This window comes from Salvelinus fontinalis, chromosome 39, assembly GCF_029448725.1.
Source record: "Salvelinus fontinalis isolate EN_2023a chromosome 39, ASM2944872v1, whole genome shotgun sequence".
Taxonomy (NCBI): domain Eukaryota; kingdom Metazoa; phylum Chordata; class Actinopteri; order Salmoniformes; family Salmonidae; genus Salvelinus; species Salvelinus fontinalis.
In genome coordinates this window covers 12,210,486-12,228,874 of record NC_074703.1, presented here as the reverse complement: position 1 = coordinate 12,228,874, position 18,389 = coordinate 12,210,486, and the positions used below count along the sequence as shown (strand labels likewise).

At 44.7% G+C, this 18,389-nt stretch overlaps 1 protein-coding gene across 7 annotated transcripts; it reads left to right on the top strand.

The window, feature by feature from the left end:
• The first annotated feature begins 245 nt into the window (after positions 1 to 245).
• LOC129838483 (integrator complex subunit 13-like) lies at positions 246 to 14,284 on the top strand. 7 transcript variants are annotated; one of them, XM_055905467.1, is made up of 17 exons: positions 248 to 426; positions 973 to 1,221; positions 1,377 to 1,451; positions 1,697 to 1,899; positions 5,376 to 5,456; positions 5,682 to 5,772; positions 6,048 to 6,176; positions 7,609 to 7,693; positions 7,849 to 7,941; positions 8,204 to 8,293; positions 8,421 to 8,599; positions 9,671 to 9,838; positions 9,963 to 10,117; positions 10,381 to 10,611; positions 12,983 to 13,116; positions 13,407 to 13,542; positions 14,009 to 14,284. In XM_055905467.1, the coding sequence occupies exons 1-17, from the start codon at positions 424 to 426 to the stop codon at positions 14,043 to 14,045; spliced, it is 2,139 nt and encodes a 712-aa protein (XP_055761442.1). In that variant the 5' UTR covers positions 248 to 423; the 3' UTR covers positions 14,046 to 14,284. The 7 variants fall into 7 exon arrangements, with proteins under 7 accessions (XP_055761448.1, XP_055761442.1, XP_055761441.1 ...); XM_055905466.1 differs by having other exon boundaries at positions 970 to 1,221; XM_055905470.1 differs by lacking the exon at positions 248 to 426 and adding an exon at positions 433 to 562.
• The last annotated feature ends 4,105 nt before the right edge of the window (positions 14,285 to 18,389 follow it).

Here is an 18,389-nt window from a genome sequence, read left to right as displayed (position 1 = left end):
TAATAATTTGTTCTAAACTGACTTTCCTAGTTAAATTTAAAAAATATGAATGGGAATATTTGAGGACATATTTCCAAAATTAAAATCAATCGGAGCTGATTTCCTGGTCTTTTATGTCCAACAAGGAACATTCAGAAATCTTGGGGGGCCAAATAAAACCAAATTTGGTCCGCGGGCCTCTACTTGGGGAACCCTGCTCAATTTATCAGCAAAGAAGACAGGAACCATGAAAAGATATTGAAGTAAGACACGGACCATCCATACACGACGGACATGGTTCCATCAATAACATCTACGTCCGCCTTTGATTTTTTGCTCCAGCATTATGTCGTTTTTTTATTACCTACATACCTATTAACTTAGTTGTACAACTACAGTCCGTATTTTCGTTGGTGGAAAGGAACCATACAGTACGGGTGCTATATGGTGTGAAAACCTGATTTTATTTTAGACTAATTTGTTAGCTAACTATGTTTGATAGCTAATCTGTCTAGCAAAATAAACTAACATTAGCTTGGGTTAACGTCAGCAAATCGACGCGCCTCAGTCTCATTGGTCCAAGGTACTTCTGCAGACGTCTCACACACTACTTAGCTAGCTAGCTAACGTACCAATGAAGTGTTTTAATCGGTTCTGGAAACTAGCTGGCTAGCTAACGCTAGTAAGTAAATCTAGCTAGCCAAGTAAAGTAAGCAAGCTAGCTAACGACCGTTATCCTAACGACATTGCCGGGGCCAGGGTAACTTATTTTAGCTAACTATCGTTAGCTAGCTAAATCTATAGCTAAAGGACATTGTCATAGGGCATGTTTCTCTTTCAACCTAGTTAGCTACAGTATATATTAGCAATGTAAATTGGTGTCAGTACATAGGCTGTAGCTAGCTAACGTTACTGGTGCCTTGCTCTTTTCATCTAAATTAAGAGGTGGTATCTTAACACCAGACGAAATATCTCCTCCTATCACATCAGCAGAACTCACACAGGGCTGAACCAGAGATGAAGATGTTCTCAGTCTCCCACAAGACGGCCTTCGTGGTCGACCACTGCCCTTACATGGCAGAGTCCAGTCGGCAGCAGGTGGAGTGTGACGTGCTGACAAAAAGCCGTGGCCAGGGCATGATCCCGCTGGCCCCAGTGTCCAAGTCCCTGTGGACCTGTGCTGTGGAGTGCTCCATGGAGTACTGCCGCATCCTCTACGACGTTTACCCCCTCAAGAAACTGGTGAGTCCCTCCATCCCATAGCCTGGCGGTCTAGTCTGTTTTAGCCCAGGTCAGAACAGAGTATAGTCTGTCTGTGCGATGGCCAACTCGTCTGTGTTCATTCATATTCTGAGTTGGGCACAGCACATTATATTCCTTCAGTGGTTATGTTTCAGATCAACTACATTGTGAGTGATTCAGAGTTCCACATTCTGAACAGCTGGAGGCAAGAGGACCAAAGCACTCATGAGGTACTTTATTTCCATCTTCGAGAGATGGATGCTTATTTATCAACAGGGCAACAATTTTTCTTAGAATCATAGAATTAGTGCTGTACAATCTATTGTTGAAAGTCTGCAGCTTTTTGTTATTGCACCACTCACTACTACTACCAATCTCATTGTCTCATTTTGAGGTTAACCAATCCTGTCGTGATAGAGGTTTTGTTGTAATGTATGGTTGACTTAACTTGCTTCCCTTTGTATTCATGTGATAGCTCATGTCTGCTCTGGCAGCTGTGGGTCCACCTAACCCGCAGGAGGACCCTGAGTGTTGCAGCGTCCTGCACGGCCTGGTGGCAGCGGTGGAGTCACTGTGTAAGATCACTGAGTACCAGCACGAGGCACGCACCATCCTCATGGACACGGCTGACAGGGTGGCCAACAGGGGGCGCATTATCTGCCTCACAAACGCCAAGAGGTAAACATTAACATAGTTAGTAAACCTGTTTATTTATTATAATACCATTTTTTTGAGGGATAGATCAGTTAACATTACTTGAATCATTTCTAATCCCCTTTTTTTATACAGTACCAGTCAAACGTTTGGACACACCTACTCATTCACAGGTTTTTCTTTATTTTTACTATTTTCTACATTGTAGAATAATAGTGAAGACATCAAAACTATGATATAACACATATGGAATCATGTAGTAACTAAAGAAGTGTTTTAAAAATCGAAATATATTTGAGATTCTTCAAAGTAGCCACCCTTTGCCTTGATGACAGCTTTGCACACTCTTGGCATTCTCTCAACCAGCAATTACCTGGAATGCTTTTCCAACAGTCTTGAAGGAGTTCCCACATATGCTGAGCACTTGTTGGCTGCTTTTCCTTCACTCTGCGGTCCAACTCATCCCAAACCATCTCAATTGTGTTGAAGTCGGGTGATTGTGGAGGCCAGGTCATCTGATGCAGCACTCCGTCACTGCTTCTTGGTCAAATAGCCCTTACACAACCTGGAGGTGTGTTGAGTCATTGTCCTGTTGAGAAACAAATGATAGTCCCACTAAGCGCAAACCAGATGGGATGGTGTATCGCTGCAGAATGCTGTGGTAGCCTTGCTGGTTAAATGGGCCTTGAATTCTAAATAAATCACAGACTGTCACCAGCAAAGCACCATGATATCTCATCCTCCATGTTTTACAGTGGGAAATACACATGCAGAGATCATACGTTCACCCACACCATGTCTCACAACGTTTCCACCGGTCTAATGTCCATTGCTCGTGTTTCTTGGCCCAAGCATGTCTCTGTTTCTTATTGGTGTACTTTAGTAGTGGTTTCTTTGCAGCAATTTGACATGAAGGCCTGATTCACACAGTCCTCTGAACGGTTGATGTTGAGATGTGTCTGTTACTTGAACTCTGAAGCATTTATTTGTGCTGCAATTTCTGAGGCTGGTAACTCTAATGAACTTATCCTCTGCAGCGGAGGTAACTCTGGGTCTTCCTTTCCTGTGGCGGTCCTCATGAGAGCCAGTTCCATGATAGTGCTTGATGGTTTTTGTGACTGCACTTGAAGAAACTTTCAAAGTTCTTGACATTTTCCAGATTGACTGATCTTTTTTTATTTAACCAGGTTAGTTGACGGAGAACACATTCTCATTTACAGCAACAACCTAGGGAATAGTTACAGGGGAGAGGGATGAAAGAGCCAATTGTAAACTGGGGATGATTAGGTGACTGTGATGGTATGACGGCCAGATTGGAAATTTTGCCAGAACGCTGGGGTTAACACCCCTACTCTTACAATAAGTGTCATGGGATCTTTAGTGACCACAGAGAGTCAGGACACCTGTTTAACGTCCCATCCAAAAGACGGCTCCCTACATGGGGCAATGTCCCCAGTTAATGCCCCGGGGCATTGGGATATTTTTTTAGACCAGAGGAAAGGGGGCCTCCTACTGGCACTCCAACACCACTTCCAGCAACATCTGGTCTCCCATCCAGGACCAACTGCTTAGCTTTAGAAGCAAGCCAGCAGTAGAATGCAGGGTGGCATGCTGCTGGCTTATGTATTAAAGTAATGATGGACTGTCATTTCTCTTTGTTTATTTGAGCTGTTCTTGCCATAATGTGGACCAAATCGGGCTATCAAACACATTAAGAAGGAAATAAATTCCACAAATGAACTTTTAAGAAGGCACACCTGTTAAATGAAATGCATTCCAGGTGACTACCTCTTGAGCTGGTTGAGAGAATGCCAAGAGTGTGCAAAGTTGTCATCAAGGCAAAGGGTGGCTACTTTGAAGAATCTCAAATATAAAATATATTTTTACCACTTTTTAGCTTACTACGTGATTCCATTTGTGTTATTTCATACTTTTCATACAATGTTGAAAATAGTAAAAATAAAGAAAAACCCTTGAATGAGTAGGTGTGTCCAAACTTTAGATTGGTACTGTATATATTTATTTTTTTATTATTCCACTACCCCCCCTCTCACCTAGTTGGAGGACCTGTGGAAAACATTACAATTCTAAATATACACTGAGTGTACTTTACATAGACCAGGGATCATCAACTGGATTTAGCTGCAGGCCAATTATTATTATTTATTTTTTTCATGAGTGAATGTTCAGGGGGCTGTAACATAATTACAATTAATGTATAGGCTGGACATTGACCGCAAGATGCCCAAACAGAAGACTGAAACATAATCACTTCAAACCTTGCTGACATTTGTATACAATTACATATTTCTATTATGCGTGGTAATACTTTGGAACAGATTTCCGAAATTAAAATCACTTGGAGCTGATTTCTTGGTCTTTTTACAATCTTTTATGTCCAACAATAATTGTAAAAAATTACTGTTCATATACAGGCCGCCAGTTGGGGAACCCTGACATAAACTGATCAGGTGAATCGAGGTGAAAGCTATGATCCCTTATTGATTTCACTTGTTAAATCCACTTCAATCAGTGTAGATCAGGGCTCTCCAACACTGTTCCTGGAGAGCTACTGTCCTGCAAGTTTTCTCTCCAACCCTAATCTAGCACACCTGATTCTCATAATTAGCTGGTTGATAAGATGAATCGGGTTAGTTACAACTGGGGTTGGAAAAAAAACATACAGGAGGGTAGCGCTCCAGGAACAGGGTTGTGGAGCCCTGGTATAGATGGAAGGGAGGAGACAGGGTAAAGAAGGATTGTTAAGCCTTGAGACATGGATTGTGTATGTGTCATTCAGAGGGTAAATGGGCAAGACAAAATAGTTGTGCCTTTCAATGGGGTATGGTAATTGGTGCCAGGTGCACCGGTTTGAGTGTCAAGAACTGCAACGCTGCTGGGTTTTCCACGCACAACAGTTGCTCGTGTATATCAAGAATGGTCCACCACCCAAAGGACATCCAGCCAACTTGACACAACTGTGGGAAGCATTGGAGTCAACATGGGCCACCATCCCTGTGGAATGCTTTCGAGAGCTTGTTGAGTCCATGCCCTGACAAATTGACCACTACAATCTTAATTCCAACCCTCAGATGTCCACAGACTAACCCATCTTTCCCAGTACACTATAGTTTTAATATTTCCTTTTGCAATACATTATTCTATTTTACTGTGAAGACTTGCAAAGGTCTTGAACCTCTCTGTTTGTACCAAGATTTCCCTTAAAATAAATACTCATATTTACCATTGATTGGTGGTTTTTTCAGATCTCCTAACAGTACTGTTTGTAGGTCCCTCTGAACACAGACATTAGGACTTAACCACTCCTGGACCTGTCTCCAAAAGCGAGCCACCGAAGGACAGTACCAAAAGAGATTATCTATTGATTTTGTTAAACCTGGTTATTAATTGAGAACCTGTAGATACTGAAGTAATGCCCATCTTTGAAGGCATCCATGGACGTCCTAATGGGGTATTGTGTGTTTCTGTCTGTTACACAGTGACACCCATGTGCGAATGCTGGAGGACTGTGTGCAAGAGACCATTCTAGAGCAAAACAAAATGGCAGCAGGCTCAGACAGGTATGAGAGATTGAGAAGAGAATGACACTGTTTTTACACTCTTTAGTGGGGATAAAAGATAAACTTCACAAGTCAGATTTTTGATGGGAAAATTCAATTGGATTTAGAGGAGGAGATTTGTTACACTGGGGTAATTTCATTGGGCATCTTAGAAGGGCTTTGAGAGGATCCTAAGGAAGTATCTTGAATCCTTCCGATGCATTCCAATGTGTCTCTGTGTTTCAGACTGATGTCTATCCAGCAGTGTGAGCTGGTGCTCGTCCACATCTTCCCTCAAGGAGAGGACACCCTGGTCTCAGACCGACCAAAGAAAGAGGTAGGTTTAAACCTGCTCAGGGTTGCATTAAATTGACTCTGTTTTCACCTAGTCTTAAAGTTAATCTAGATATGTATAACATCGCTCCAAACACACTTTGTCATATCAACGCATACTTAATCTGATGGAGATAAAGTATACTGTAAGTACCCTGTTAACGTGTGCTCATTTCCACATGCTGTAGTTACCAAGTTCCTTAGAGATGCCATACCATAAAAAAATGGCATGCTACTCTGTTAGTGTTAGTCCTACATAGTCCTCCTCTGTACCGGCAGGTCTCCTCTCTGCTGACCAGCGAGGTTCACAGTGTGCGGGCAGGGAGGCACCTGGCCACCAAACTCAACATTCTAGTGCAGCAGCACTTTGACCTTGCCTCCACCACCATCACCAACATCCCAATGAAGGTACATCTTCTCTCCTCTAGATCTCCCAAGGTTCAGGCCTTCACCAGCCCCATCTATAACCTTTCACCCTTTTCACTAACTCCCACCCATTACTTCCTTCAGGGCTGTGTCCCAGCAGTCTTGAGGTTACTATTTTCCCGCCTCCTTCATGTCATGACTGATGTTAGATTAGCTATTTAAGGTATAAGGTGGGCTATTTTTGATGGCTGGACGAATGTTTGAAAAGGGCGAAATCCCGTCTGCAAAATGACCTATCCTGACCCGCCCACTTGTTTTCTCTGCATCCACAAACCAACACATTACACATTTCTATTGGCCCTTCCACCCAATGCACCTATCGCTTCACTCGCCTCAACCTTCTGATACCCTAACCTTGCCACACCCCCACCCCATCCTCAGCCCCAAAATGTCACAAACTTCCTTCTTCCCCGTCAGCCATTGTGCACTATAATTTTACACACGGTTCTTTGTTTGTTCATCATCATGTTGAAATGACTCTTGGAACCGCTGCTGTTTTCATGCTGTATTTTCTGTTTTGCTAGCCGACATTAAATATTTGCGAGCAGGTCAGTACTCTTAAACACACACCAAGAGGGACCGCAGAACGCAAGGCTGTGTGGATTGGTTTTGTCCATCCATCGGACGCTCAACGGCCCTCACTTTTGATTGACCGCCGATTGTCCACGTGACATTCCAGCAGCCAATCAGAGTTGAGAGTGTTAGCATGTTTGGTGGATGAGAATGTACACATTATGTGCCCTGTAGTTTCCCCCCCCCCACCCCGGCCTCATGTCCTGTCTGACTCCTTGTTGGTGCCTTCTCTACCTCAGAGTTGATTGGTCGCAGTCCCTCCTTGTAGTGTTTTGTTGTGGTCCTTTGTGCTGTGTTGAGTAGTACGTATTGATATCAGACCACCCTCTGTCCCTCCTCTCCTTTCTCTCTCTCTTTCCTCTTTCTTCCTCATTTGAATAGTAAGTAATTTAGTCCTTAGCCATGACAGGCAGGTAGACGCCTATCTCCTAACTTTCACCCCAAATGTTTTTGTCCTCCATGTAGTCCCATGTTATTCATCTGGGTTAGAAAACATGTACAGCCCTTTTCACTGAAATACACGTCAGACCCTTAAACTTTAGACTGCAACAACCACAGCTGTCAATCTTCACATCACTGGAATCACCTTATAGGAAGAACAAAAGAGAGGGAGCCAGAGACGATGCAAAGATCAGTGGTTTATGCATTTGCTGGTACTTCTCGAACCCTTGTTGTTAACAAGAAAGCAGCAATGTTTGTTTGTCTTGATGGCAGCAGTGGATAGGCACTCACTACTGCAAGTAGGATAAGAGCGTCTGCCAAATGACTACAATGTCAATGAAAATAATAACTCGCTGATGTCTGTTTTTTTTTGTCTTCCCTTTCTCCCATTGGGTTGAAGGAGGAGCAGCACGCCAACACATCGGCCAATTACGATGTAGAACTCCTACATCACAGGGACGCCCATCTTGAGTTCTTCAAAAGTGGTGAGGTTTTAAAAAAAATAATAATAATAATAAAATAATCTGTATTGTTTTGGCCACTAAGTTATTGTGGCTTTTAGTGGCTTGGCCATAAACCACTACAGTAAACATTCAGTAAGACTTTTTCTCCCTTTCATCTCTCTTTTTCTGTTGTTCAGGCGACCTGCACATGGCTGGTAGTACGAGTCGAGACAGTGGACTTAAGGAGACGGTTACTCTTAAGTGGTGCACTCCTCGCACCAACAGTGTAGGTAGGCACCATGAACCCTGGGAAACGTAGTTATTTTTTGTATGTTTGATGTCACGCTAACTGAAAGAAAAGTCCCGGTAGAGGTGGGGCTTGAGTGATGTTTGAAATTATAAAGATAAAAGAAGCGATTGAAAAATGACTGAAAATATCCTTGATATCGACACATCAAAATCCCAAGAGCATTTCATGTAATATTCTCCTTTGGCTTATCTGGATATTTTCCATCTTTCTTGCGTGTGTCTGTGTGTGAACTGGTGGCTCAGAACTGCACTACTGCACTGGAGCCTATCGGATATCGCCTACGGACGTCAACAGCCGACCCTCATCGTGTTTGACCAACTTCTTGCTGAACGGTGAGCCTGAATATTTTTGCCCTGACCCCTTGCCTCTACCACCTACCCTAAATGTTAATACTACTTGCATATGGAGAATACAAAAGAAATGTAGTTGAAATACAGATGGTGGTTGATTGCATTGCAGGTCGCTCAGTGCTGCTGGAGCAGCCCAGGAAGTCCGGGTCAAAGGTCATCAGCCACATGCTGAGCAGCCACGGCGGGGAGATCTTCCTGCACGTGCTCAATAGCACCCGCTCCACCCTGGAGGACCCTCCCTCCATTAGCGAGGGCTGCGGGGGCCGGGTGACTGACTACCGCATCACTGTAAGCCCCTCCCACCTCTTCCTCCTCTACCCCATAGTGACTGACTACCACATCACTGTAAGCCCCTCCCACCTCTTCCTCCTCTACCCCATAGTGACTGACTACCACATCACTGTAAGCCCCTCTACCTCTTCCTCCTCTACCCCATAGTGACTGACTACCACATCACTGTAAGCCCCTCCCATCCCATGCTCCACTACCCCATAGTGACCACATCACTGTAAGCCCCTCCCACCCCGTCCTGCTCTACCCCTTAGTGACTGACTACCACATCACTGTAAGCCCCTCCCACCCCGTCCTCCTCTACCCCTTTGTGACCACATCACTGTAAGCCCCTCCCACCCCATCCTGCTCTACCCCTTAGTGACTGACTACCACATCACTGTAAGCCCCTCCCACCCCGTCCTCCTCTACCCCTTTGTGACCACATCACTGTAAGCCCCTCCCACCCCGTCCTCCTCTACCCCTTTGTGACCACATCACTGTAAGCCCCTCCCACCCCGTCCTCCTCTACCCCTTTGTGACCACATCACTGTAAGCCCCTCCCACCCCGTCCTCCTCTACCCCTTTGTGACCACATCACTGTAAGCCCCTCCCACCCCTTCCTCCTCTATCCCATAGTGACCGACTACCACATCACTGTAAGCTCTTCCTCCTCTACTCCATAGTGACTGACTACCACATCACTATAAGCCCTTCCTACCTCTTCCTCCTCTACCTCATAGTGACTGACTACCACATCAATGTAAACCCCTCTACCTCTTCCTCCTCTACCTCATAGTGACTGACTACCACATCACTGTAAGGGGCAGAGGAGGTTTAGTCACAACTAATTGGAGTTTGATTAAAAATCTAATGCAAATAAAATGTCAACGTGAAAACACACGAACAACAAATTGGTATAGCAGCTGTATACCGTGTTCTATATAACATTGTGTACCTGCAATGTAATGTCCTATATTTACACTGTGTCTATGTAACTACCATGTTAACACTGGTAGGTATAAAAGACACTTATTCTAAAGTGGGACCAGAAGTTTTATACCAGTCTTTTTGGTGTGTCTGCTGCAGGACTTTGGAGAGTTCATGAGGGAGAACCGTCTGACTCCTGTCCCAGAGTCCCCAGACGCTGAGGCTAGTGGGAAGCCCCCGGCGGAGAGGGCTAAAGCGCAGCTGGAGCGTTACACTCGCTATTGGCCAATGATCATTTCCCAGACCACCATCTTCAACATGCAGGCGGTGAGCAGGACCGCAGTCTTCCTTCACACACTGCACAGTTGTTCACCTCACAGCACTGTTTGTTTATTTTTTAACCGTGTGTGTAATTTTGTCTGTGTGTTAACTGTGTGTGTGTTTGATCCAGGTGGTTCCGCTGGCTAATCTCATAGTGAAGGAGAGTCTGAGTGAGGAGGACTTGCTGACCTGCCAGAAGACCGTTTACAACCTGGTGGATATGGAGAGGAAGAACGACCCTCTTCCCATCTCCACTGTGGGCTCCAGGGGAAAGGGCCCTAAAAGGTAGTCTGGCTCTGTGTGAGAGAGAGACTGATGTTGTGACTTAGTGTCACACCCTGAGTGTTTAGGGGTGGGAACAGCGTGTGTGTATGTACATGTGTGTTTGTACGTGGGTGGGTGGGTGTACATGTTTGTTTTTATGTGTGTTTGTATGTTTAGGATGTGTGCGGGAGAGAGTCAAAGTGTAACTGTGTCGCTCCCTAAGTTCAGTGTGTGTGCCTGGTCTCCTGTCCTGACTAATGGTTAATGTCTCCTCCGGGCTTTAGGGATGAGCAGTACCGCATCATGTGGAACGAGCTGGAGACTCTGGTGAAGACCCACGTGGCTGGCAGTGAGCGACACCAGAGGGTTCTGGACTGCATCATCGCCTGCCGCAGCAAACCCCCCGAGGAAGAGGAGAGGAAGAAACGGGGGAGGAAGAGGGAGGACAAAGAGGACAAGGCAGAAAAGAACATCAACAAGGATTCAGAGGACAAGAGCTGGCAGGAGTCAGAGAGGTCAGGGTGACACAACACACATTTTGTTGGACCTAAGCCTGACCTACTGTTTTTAACAACAGACCTGCATCCAATCAACTGTGTGATTCTGAAAAAAATTCTGGCCGATTTTAAATGTTTAAAAAAAAGATATATACAGTCCCAGTCAAGTTTGGACACACCTACTCATTCAAGGGTTTTTCTTTATTTTTCCTATTTTCTGCATTGTAGAATAATAGTGAAGACATCAACACTATGAAATGACACATAGGGAATCCTGTAATAACCAAAAAACTGTTAAACATACCAAAATATATTTTATATTTGAGATTCTTCAAAGTAGCCACCCATTGCATTGATGACAGCTTTGCACACTCTTGGCATTCTCTCAACCAGCTTCATGAGGTAGTTACCTGGAATGCATTTCAGGAAAGGAAGACCCAGAGTTACCTCTGCTGCAGAGGATAAGTTCATTAGAGTTACCAGCCTCAGAAATAATTGCAGCCCAAATAAATGCTTCACAGAGTTCAAGTAACAGGCACATCTCAATATCAACTGTTCAGAGGAGACTGCCTGAATCAGGCCTTCATTGTCGAATTGCTGCAAATAAACCACTACTAAAGGACACTAATAAGAAGAGACTGGCTTGGGCCAAGAAACACGTGCAATGGATATTAGACTGGTGGAAATCTGTCCTTTGGTCTGATGAGTCCAAATTTGAGATTTTTGGTTCTGGTAAAAAGAAAAATGCTATTGCAACCTCTTTGCAATAAGGAATTGAGCCCAAAAGCTCAAGAGAAGTTTCAAGTGTTTAATACCAAGGATACAGTCAGCTGAGTGCATACATTTAGAAAGTTCACAAAACATCTTATTTTCTTCCCTCCTTTTGGTCACCATTTTGGTCACCACCCTCATGTAGGTGTCACCTCCCCAGCTATACAGTTTATGACCGCAATGAGTTTCCCTCCTTTCCCCTGTGGAATGTCCATGGTCCTCTCGTTGTTTAGCTAGATATCAGAATCACAACCCGTCCATCTTCATTGTCCAGGGCCTGACCCTGCTCTCTGATCCTAGGCAATTTCTTCTTATCTGATTAGGTCAACAACCTTTCTGAATTAGCATACACACAGTTTCATGGCCTAAACTCCATTAATACTCACTAAACAGGATACAAACAAACTACAGTTTATCTTGAAACATGTTACATTTTAATAGAATCCATCAGTTCCAACCGCTGTGTTTTTGTGAGACGCGGAGTAGGTTAACAGATGATCTCTGCATGTGTGGTTCCCACCGTGAAGCATGGCGGAGATGGTGCGAGGGTGCTTTGCTGGTGACAGTCTGTGATTTTATTTATAATTCAAGGCACACTTAACAAGCATGGTTACCACAGCATTCTGCAGTGATACGCCATCCAATCTGGTTTGCGCTTAGTGGGACTATCATTTGTTTTTCCAACAGGACAATTACCCAACACACTTCCAGGCTTTGTAAGGGCTATTTGACCAAGGAGGAGAGTGATGGAGTGCTGCATCAGATGACCTGGCCTCCACAATCACCTGACATCACCCCAATTGAGATGGTTTGGGATGAGTTGGACCGCAGAGTGAAGGAAAAGCAGCCAACAAGTGCTCAGCATATGTGGGAACTCCTTCAGGACTGTTGGAAAAGCATTCCTGGTGAAGCTGGTTGAGATATTGCCAAGAGTGTGCAAAGCTGTCATCAAGGCAGGGTGGCTACTTTTAAGAATCTCAAATATAAAACATATTTTGATTTAACTAACACATTTTTTGGTTACTACATGATTCCATATATGTTATTTCATAGTTTTGATGTCTTCACTATTCTACAATGTAGAAAATAGCAAAAATAAAGAAAAACCCTTGAATGAGTAGGTGTCCCAACTTTTGACTGGTACTGTATATACCAGTTTAGGATTGTACCATGGTATTCTCCTGGTCACTGTGTCATACTGTGTTGCACTCTACCCCCAAGCCATAAGACTCCTGAATAGCTAATCAAAGGGCTACCCAGACCCCTCTTTTACGCTGCTGCTACTCTGTTTATAATCTATGCATAGTCACTTTAACTCTAACTACATGTACATATTACCTCAATTACCTAGACTAACCGGTGCCCCTGCACATTGACTTTGTTCAGGTACCCCCTGTATATAGCCTCACTTGTTATTTTACTGCTGCTGTTTAATTATTCATGACTTTTATTTTCCACTTAGCAATTTTTTACTTTAACACTTTTTTTTTTTTTAAATATCGTAACATCTTAAAGCATTGTTGGTTAAGGGCTTTTAAGTAAGCATTTCACTGTAAGGTCTACACCTGTTGTGTTCGGCGCATGTGACAAATGAAATTTGATTTGATTCCTTCACCAGGCTGAAGGGGGTGGTAGAGCGTGGAAAGGAAGAGCAGGGGGAGTCGGAGGTCATAAAGGATTCTCCTGACTCGCCAGAGCCTCTCAACAAGAAGCCCCGTCTGGAAGAGATTCAACTACCTGAAAAAGCCAAAGGTGCATGCCCCCCCCCCCCCCCCCCCCCCCCCCCCCCACCTTCTGGTTGGCCTTGACCTTATTGTTCTCAGCTCCATGGTGTGACCTGGCATGTTTGTCGAATGCCAAGTTCATGGTTATCATTGCAATGAGTAGTATTCTATTATTATTATTATTCGTTTTGTATCATCACTGCATTACCTTTTTTATTCAGGGACAATACGTTGATTAGGCGTGCCAGTACCAGTATTGTTCCTTTTCACTGTTCTTTCTGTCTCTGTGTGTGTTTTCGCCCTGTGGTTACAATGTAGGTCCGATGTCCCTGCTCACCATGTGGACTAACAGAATCACTGTGGCCAACTCCAAGAAACACCAGGAGTTTGCCGGAAGGATCAGCTCTGTGAACAACAAGGCAGAGTTATACCAGCACCTTAAAGATGAGAATGGGTGTGTGATAATGTACTGTATATAACCATTCCCCACATCACAGTGTATTATAACCCCTAGTTCTAATTAAGCAATAAGGCCCGAGGAGGTGTGGTATATGGCCAATATACTGCGGCTAGTGGCTGTTCTTTTGCACAATGCAACGCGGAGTGCCTGGATACAGCGCTTTAGTCATGGTATATTGGTCATATAGCACAAACCCCAGAGGTGCCTTATTGCTATTATAAACTGGTTACCAAAGTAATTAGTGGTAAAAATACATGTTTTGTCATAACCGTGGTATACAGTCTGATGTACCACGGCTGTGAGCCAATCAGCATTCAGGGCTCGAACCACCCAGTTTATAATGTTTGATAGAGATGTTGTAGTTTGTTTTCTTGACTGAAATCTGATTGTCCAGTGCCTGTTATGGAGTAGACGGTCTTATGATAAATAATCTAGTTTACTTTTTTTCTACTGTTAACAGAATGGACCTCCACGAGAATGGGAAAGCCACCAGATGATGTGACCTGTCTCTATACAGGATGCACCCACTCCACCGAACACCTTACCACAGCAGGAATATGAGCTTGGACCAGAGATCATGTCAATCTGAGGTGTATGGACTGTCCTCCCCTACTCTGTCCATACCAGGCATAATTGAATGGATAACAGTCAGACTTTGTAATTTTTAGAGTGATTTTTGTTCGTTTTCTACCCACATTTGTATGAAGCAATAAAGTTGTCAACAGGCAGTATTTTCTTTCTGTGCCATTCTACTTTTCTCATGGTTAGGTTAATGGTACGGTGACCGTGAAAGGTTGGCATCAAGTCTCAAATATAACAAAATGCAGTTTTGTCAGTTTGGAAGGTTTTTGTCTGAAATATAGTAAAATCCAGCTATGATGGATATTGTATCTTAATTCTACTTTAAGATTCCCCAATGAAAAGAAAAGCGACAATTTTCATGCTTTATGTTGTACGTTTTGGTACATAGAAGTGCAAATGTGTGTAGATTATCACAGCAATACAACGTTCCAGTATAAAAGGTACATTTATAATTGCCCTCCTAAGATCCATTAATACTGTGTCTTCCAAACGGTTGTGCAACACATTTGTCTCAACAACCCTCGTAGTAGCATGACTAGTGTGTGTATGAACATGTCACAACCTCACTTCCAAGAATGGATTCATTTGTTTGTATGCTTTTCTTCTTGGGATTTGTGTTCCCATGGTCTTTTATGTGGGTATTGTGGTGGGAACTGGTATTGTGGAGGGGGGTGAAAAGACACTGCTCTTTGATAAGGCAGTCTGCCCTGGAGATATGTGGGAGAGAGATTCTCTCCACTGGCTGGTGAGGTGTTCAGCCACAACCTTGGGGGAGGTGGGGGTACTTCTGGTTGGAACAGGGGGGGCATCCTTGGCCTTATTGCCCTCAGATCCATGGTGTGACCTGGGACAACCCCCTCTGAGGGCCAAATCGCAAGAGTCCTTACCCTCAAACGGCTTCTACAGAAATAGAAAACTGTAAATGTAAGGGTGACTGCCAGAAAGAGGCAGCAGACCACTAGCAGAGCTGTCAACACACTGGCCATCCAATGATAGGGGTCTGTCTGTCGCACTGATGCACCAGTGGGATCCGAGGCTGGGATGGTGTTGACAGAAGTGGGATATGGAGTACTGGGGGAAAGAGTGGGACTAGAGGCTGTAGTTGTGGCAGTAGTTGGGCTGGAGAAACAGTCACGTCTGAAGCTCACAGGGCCTACCTTGCTGATGGGGAACTCTGGGAGCATTGCCTGGCTGAACGCAGGGCTACTCTGTCTGGCCTCTGAACTAATTTCCTCCCACATGCGCCAGACCTGACTGACAGGGCACCGTCCCTCGACACCATCACCCCCCACCTGGCATAGGGTGAAGTTGTACCAAGACACAATAGTGGAACCAGGTGCCAGGGACAGCACGGCAAGGTGGTGGCTGCCAGAGTCATTGAAGAAGCGGGACAGCTTGTCCAGGAGAAGCTCCACCCTGTGGCGCTGGCTGAGGAGGGAATAAAGGCTCCGGTGAGCTATGAGGCTAAAGCTGTGGCAGGGCTCCACATGGCTGCGGTGGAGGTCCAAGGTGAGGGGGAGCCAGGCAGCCAGGCCCTGATTGTCCCGTGCAGCCAGCAGCAGCTGCTGAGGGGCAAACTGCAGGTCCACTTCCAGAGGGACACCATGCAGCTCAAGTCCATCCAAGGCCACCCAGGACCCCAGAGTCACAGGAGGGCCGTCTATGAACGTCAGCTCCAGGGAGAGGGACTCTGCTGCTCCATCCTCTGGATCCAGAAAGGTCCTTGATGGTATTGTGTGGTGGAAAGGGAAGCCGACTGTGGCTTCCAGAAGTGGGATGGACTGCAACACTTTGGGAGGGAGATTGGAGGGCCCTGGAATAACATCAGTACATATTTAGAAAGACAGTTACATCATGCCAAAGTTCATACAGAGGGGAAGTTATGCATGAGAAATGTGATGTGAAAGTTAGTAGTAAACTAACCCGAGGAGGCAGCTGAAGGAGACATGGGCTGGGAAGATGCTCTAAGTACTCCAGTTGGAGCAAGGCCCAAAGAAACCTCTCGCATCTCAACTGGACCTGATGAGAAGCTTGAAGTTGCGTCATACTCTCTCCAGCCGGTGCTGAGAATCAGTAGGGAGGTCGAAGGGCAGTAACCTGTGATTGGACACACGGTGATTGGTCTGCCCATGCTTGTGATACCGTGAGTCTTGGGCAGTGATTGGTGCATTGATGACACAGCTGACCTGTTTGTGGCACTGAGGACAGATGCTGGAATGCTGGAGGTTTGTGTGGTTACTGAGATGCTGGGTAGACTTTGGGAAGAGTGAAGGGATGAGAACGATGTAGCAGTTACAAGCTGATTGGTCTTGGAGAGGAACTGCGAAGAGCCGTATTCTGAATTGTTATCTGTTATGGCAGCTGTTTGTGGACGATCCTTGTGTGACTCTGAGGAAAACTGCCTTGAGGTGTCAGTTTGGATGTAAACTGGATCAGAGTAGTGGTCTCTTATCTCTAAATCACTGAACTTTGATGGGAGCGGAGTCTGTTCTGTCTCCGCACTCTGTGACATGAAATCTAGAGAATCGGTGGGAAAAGTCTGAGTGGAGTTACCCAGCGTGTTCTCCTGGGCTATGAACTGGGTATACTGAGGGTAAGAGGGATCCAGACTCTGCAACAGAAGGAGGGAGGATTCTGTGTATAGTCTTTGAACAGCAGACAGTTCTATTGGATAGAGCTGCCCGTGAGCTGTTGTACCCAGGATCTCTACAGTAGCCTGTGGAATACTATATGAACTGTCAAAGTCTGATTCAAGATCAGCCGCTGTTGGCGTCATCATGAATAACACTGAATCTATGTATAATTCCGTCCTTGGTACTGAGGTTATTTGAGAGTACAGTTCACTTGTGGCTGGAGCAGCTAATGGTATTTGAGTCAAGGAAGGCTCCAGAGTCATGTTGCTCTCCATTTGCCAGGATTGCTTAGCTGATATTGGCGATAGGCGAGGTACCTGTGATAGTGAGGCTATGGATTGTGCACCAGTATGCTGTGTCTTTTGGCTGAGGTCAACTGTCTGCGATCCTGGCCTGTCACCCAGTGGTCCTGCAGTTATTTGAACACTGTGGGATTTAGGTCTATGGTCGTCTGCTAAGACAGTCACAAGCTGACCGCTGTGAGTCAAAGGCACTCGGGGCAGGTCCTCGTACAGATAAAGAGGTGAGGAAACGTATGTTGTTACAGGGGTTTTGTCAAAGACTAACTGCCTACCATTTACTCTACTGAATGTCGATGTTAATCGGTTAAGGTCAACCTGTTGAGGCGTGCTTACTAATCTCCCATTTTCAGATTGTGGAACTGTGGTCACTGACCTCTCTAGATTGAATGGCAACGATGTGGTATGTGATATGATCTTCTCCAGTTCTAACTTTAAGAACATGGCCAATGAAGGTAAGTTTGGTGTGAGTGTTGAACCCTCCAAAGGTGATGCAGACTTGGTCCTTGATTTCTCAAGAGAAGAGAGCATAAATGTTTGCCTCTGCTGTTTTGTAAGTGAAGACATGGTCAGAGACCTCTCGTGTATAAACCGTAGAGATGTGGTTGCTGGTTGCGTAAGCTTAGATCCAAGCCCGATGGAGAGGTGACTCTTTGTCAGATCCTGGCCTGGGACAGTCAGGAGTTGATGGAGATGAGGAGTGGATATGTCGGACAAGTGAGTTTCAGGCTCTTTCATAGTCTCTGTGATGCCCATGTAGTTCCCTAGGGAAAATGTATAGAGATACAGGTCCTTTCAATGATCTATTTTTGTGTCAATCTTTAAATGTCCTTCAACATGACATAGTAAACAAAAAGTACATTCCCCGACTCACTCCGCTCCCTCTGCCCTTTTGACCTTCTGATTGGATGGGCTAGATTGATGGAGTTTCTACATACATTTTTTTTTTTTAAAGAAGCTTTTTCACCTTTATTTAACCAGGTAGGCAAGTTGAGAACAAGTTCTCATTTACAATTGCGACCTGGCAAAGATAAAGCAAAGCAGTTCGACACATACAACACATAGTTACACATGGAGTAAAACAAACATACAGTCAATAATACAGTAGAAAAATACGTCTATATACAATGTGAGCAAATGAGGTGAGATAAGGGAGGTAAAGGCAAAGAAAAGGCCATGGTGGCGAAGTAAATACAATATAGCAAGTAAAACACTGGAATGGTAGATTTGCAGTGGAAGAATGTGCAAAGTAGAGATATAAATAATGGGGTGCAAAGGAGCAAAATAAATACAGTTGGGGGAGAGGTAGTTGTTTGGGTTAAATTAT